The 4775-nt window shown below is 32.0% G+C and overlaps 1 protein-coding gene across 1 annotated transcript; it reads left to right on the forward strand.

Annotated features, from left to right (window-relative positions):
- The first annotated feature begins 3646 nt into the window (after window positions 1-3646).
- LOC105624153 (ras-related protein M-Ras-like) lies at window positions 3647-4552 on the forward strand. The gene is given in 4 exon segments (XM_012205510.1): window positions 3647-3836; window positions 4062-4378; window positions 4459-4509; window positions 4511-4552. Coding segments are annotated over 4 exon segments (600 nt in total).
- Window positions 4553-4775: the final 223 nt, after the last annotated feature.

Genomic DNA, 4775 nt, shown 5'->3' on the forward strand with positions numbered 1-4775 from the left:
GTATATATATATATATATATATATATATATATATATATATATATATATATATATCGAGATTTAATGCGATTCGATACTTGAACTTTGAATGGATGATTCACCTCTTTATAGATTAATAATAAAAAAAATAGGAGTTTACCAAATGGAGGAGAAGACTAACGGATTGTCCGGTTTATTACTATTTATCAAAAAGTTTCCCGAGAAAAATAAGAGTGATTAGAATTTTGTTTTATATGTGAGTCGGAAAAATGTGATCAGACTTATTTATGAGTCATAGGGCCACTTAACGTGCTCTCAATTAATAATTATTTTCCTTTAACTAATGTTTAGTTATTTATAATAATTAATCTAAAAGGTGATATTCGATTGGCCATGCTAATGACTCTATCCTGGAGATAATCGCATTTGAAAGAAAAACTGATTTTTCTCCACGAAAGAAAAAAATCGTGGAATCGTCAGGACGTAACACTTTATATCTTTTATTTTAAATAAGTCCTTTTAGTCAGGAATTGATCGTACTTAAAACAATTTTATTAAAAATATGTATTTTAAATAAAAGAATAAAGTATTTATTATTTTATTTAAGAATAAAGTACTTATTATTATTATTTATACTTATATTTATACTTATTATTATACTTATTATTATTATTTTTCGTACTATTCGGTAAATCAATAAATTTAAATTTATGCGTTGTATGTACGCTTTCGATTCGAAAATTGAAAGTGATACAAAACCCTCGACGTGCTATCACCATTAAAGAGAACAAGCACCGATCTAAACGTGACAATTTTTAATTTATAAACTGTATATTTCGACGCTTATTTAGAGCGTGATAGTATAATTATATACGAATCGACATATATTCACGAGTCACAAATTATGAGCATTAATCAATTCACGTTCGTAGATATTTAATTTTCTTTTAATACGATACGCTTAACGTTTCGTACTTCGTGTATATCGCCAAGGTCGCCGAGTGAATGCCGAAGTGATAATGTTGTCAACCGCCCCGCGCGGCATGCTCCCCCACCTCTCGCTCCTCGCTTCGAGCTGTTTAAATATCCTACTATTGCGAATGAAAGATATTCACGGTTTATTCATATTTATTTATATTTTACATAATTTTGACAAACGGGTACCGTCATATAGTTCGCTTTATGGCATCTCTGGCACTAGTTTAATTCTATATTATTTGCGCGGTTCCGTTTATAAATATATAAATTGATAATTATTCGCGTGTATAACGTTTTTTGATATTCTAACGGTATTGTTATATCTCAATTTTTATTATACTTTTAAAATATTTTAAATGATTCATACTTAAACAAAAGTTAATAATATTCTATGCGTCCTTTATAAAAATATATATATGCAAATTTTCTTAATATCACGAAACAATTTGATACAGCTTTTGTTAAATTAAATATCTTGTTAATCATTATTTAATTTTTCTAGAAAACATTTTTCAGCTATAAAATTAATTTATGATTACTGTTGCTGCAAATTATTTTTCTTTAAACTTACGTATTATGCCGATTACAACTCGGTAAAATAACTGTTATGACTTATTTAAAAAAATATATATAAAATAAGTTTTAGAAACTTATTTACAATTTAAAATTGTAGAAATAGGTAAAAAAACTGACTGTACTCATTTAAAATATTAAATAAGAAATAAGTTACAAGTATTGTTATTTAAAATAATGAATACTAAATAATTCTTTTATTTTAGAATAAGGTGCGAATGAAATCATTCATTGTCTTATTCTAAAGTAAATGAGTTATACTATAGTAATTATATTTGGTAAAAGATGAACTGAAAATTTGCGTAAAGAAACATAACTTCGTAATTACATAAGTTGTTATAAGACAAAATTCACTAAATTCACTTGTTTTTTATTTTCAATTTCGTTTATTAAAATTCAACAACTTTTATTTATATTTATGTAGGAGATACGAAATTAAAATTTTTTTTCGTTCAGAACCCATTAAATTATTTCTCCTGTAAATATAGTCGGTACGCTTCTGTCCTGAGGATTTATTACAGAGACGAATCACATCTACTTTCAACGATACAATTTTATTGATAGTAAAACAGAAAATGTATTTAGTCATGTAGTTTTCAAATTAAAAATGGATGTACTGGCAGTAGTGTACAGGCGATTTTGACGGTAACAGAAAAAAAGTCGGCATTACCTCTCTCAGATTTCTCTCTGTGCATCTGGATATTTTAGTCAAAGAAAAACCTGACGGTCCAAAATCTATAACCGCAAAATACTGCCGTGTACTACTGCCCTCTAACAAAGTGGATGTGGAAACTGCATAGCAACGTCCACTTTTCTTAGGATACATCATCCACTTTTTAAGGCTGGATAAATCGATAGTATTGTTCGTTTTGTCTCTCGGAGCTACTCGGAGTTACTTCGTATGAACCCAGCGTACTTGAAATATAGGATTCATATTACGTACGGCATCTGTCATACGTCGTCCGACATTCATCGTAACAATAATGATCGGATCAGCACAGACTCTTGCATAACGCATAATGCATAATGCATAAGGAAATCAACTAATCGAAATTCTTCTTTTCCATGGAATAGAAGGAAAGGAAAGATTCTGATTAGTTGATTTGCTTATGCACTATGCGTCATGCAAAAGTCTGTGCTGCGGCCTTAATGGATACCGTATATAATGTGAATCCTATAGCGGAGAGCACAAACTTTTGCATAACGCATAAAAACATGAAGCATAAGAAAATCAGCCAAAATCAGAATCTTTTATTTTAGGGAAAGAAAGAAAATAAAGGACTTTGATTGGTTTATTTTCTTATGCCTCATGTGTTATACATTATGCAAGAGTCTGTGCTCCCCGCTTAAGTACTAAATTTATTCGGAACGACCCCGAGCAGCTCCCGAGAAACAAACCACATAATACTTATGTCCACAGTTGATTGGATAAATGTCGATATAGTTGGTATTGCTTCATCGCAACCGTGCATGGCGCTTTAGTCGCTTCACCGGTTTCACATCGATGACGCTCTTGCAGTGATCGTGACGCGCGAATATAAGAGTGTACGTTTGGAAGTCATGTATGTACATACATACATACATGATTTTGCTGTACGTTGCACGCGATGTATATAGGCGCGCGCGCGTGTATCTATATTTGCGGCATTTGCGCACGGTACTTGCGAATTGACAGCTGCCAGCTGCTGCCAGCACGAGTAGTAAAAGTAGCGGATCATGTAAGGTGAGTTTTGTTACAAGAATTTAACAATGGATGGAAGAATCTTATCTCTCTAGCGTGCGAATTGCTATAAAACTTGTACATTTTTGATGAAGGTAAAAGTTGACGTACCCGTTACGTCGATGGTGCCGTGTTTTACCGCACAATTTCTCATTCCCGATTTTTACGCGTAAATGACAATGCATTGACGCATTTCTTATGATACTAATGCAATTTTTATCGCTAGATATTTCTGCAAGTGTTCTGAAAGCTTTGATTGTTACAGGATCTTTCGGGTTAAAGAGACAATTTGCCATTCTACAAGTGTTTGCACTGCTAAAGGGACACGTTAGAAGAGTTGGCAGGATAGGCAGACGCAAGAGCGGGCGAAGAAGGAGTAGAGGATCCAGAGGCAGAATGACACGTCCTCCAAATAATGACAATCTTATGACCTTTAAATTGGTCGTTGTTGGTGATGGAGGTGTCGGCAAAAGCGCGCTTACAATACAGTTTTTTCAAAAACTATTTGTTGCAGACTATGATCCAACTATCGAGGATAGTTATATACAACACACAGAGGTAGACAAACAATGGTGTATCTTGGATGGTAAATATCTTTACATCTCTATTACAAATAATTTTTTTTTCTTTATCAATGTAATATATTGAATGATCTTTATATTTTTTCAAATTTATTACCTAATAACAAGAGATTAATGATTAAAAAATTTATACTTATTAATTAAGATTTTGATGCATGTATTAGAAACGTAGGACGTTAAGAATAACTTTTCTCTCATGAATACTTATATGCATTTGTTATATATTGCAGTATTAGATACAGCTGGTCAGGAAGAATTTAGTGCTATGCGTGAACAATATATGCGGAAAGGTGATGGATTTCTTTTGGTATATTCTGTGACTGATAAACAATCGTATCAAAACATTGTCAATTTTCATACTCAAATTTTACGAGTGAAAGATAGAGATATTTATCCTATGCTATTGGTAGCTAACAAAGTTGATCTAGTGCATTTGAGAAAAGTTACAGAGGAACAGGGAAGAGAATTAGCTTATCGTTTGGGCATACCTTATATTGAAACTTCTGCCAAAGATCCACCATTAAATGTAGACGTGGCATTTCATGAGGTAAAAGTAAAAATAAAAGATGATTATTAATTATTTCCGTTCATGTAAATTAATGTACAAATTTGCAATATCTGTTTAAGGTTGTTCGTATTATCAGAAATCAACCTCCTGCTGAATTGGAGAAAAATCAAAAAAAAGCGACGACGTACTGCAAAAAGGTGCAATATTTTGTAAGTTTTGAAGACAAACTGCGCAACTGTACAAGACCCAAGGACCATGGTGCTGCATCGTGCAATGACTTTGTTTCTGAGAAAGTACATCCTTGAAGTTTAGAAAAGCCATCGGAAAGAATGATTCTTTCGTTCTTCAATATAGGTATCTATAACTATTTTCCATCTTTTGCTGTTTATTTTATCATAGCATTAATAAATGCTATGAAGTATCGTTTTCTTTGTAT

Source organism: Atta cephalotes (assembly GCF_000143395.1).
Source record: "Atta cephalotes unplaced genomic scaffold scaffold00074, whole genome shotgun sequence".
In the NCBI taxonomy this organism is placed as follows: domain Eukaryota; kingdom Metazoa; phylum Arthropoda; class Insecta; order Hymenoptera; family Formicidae; genus Atta; species Atta cephalotes.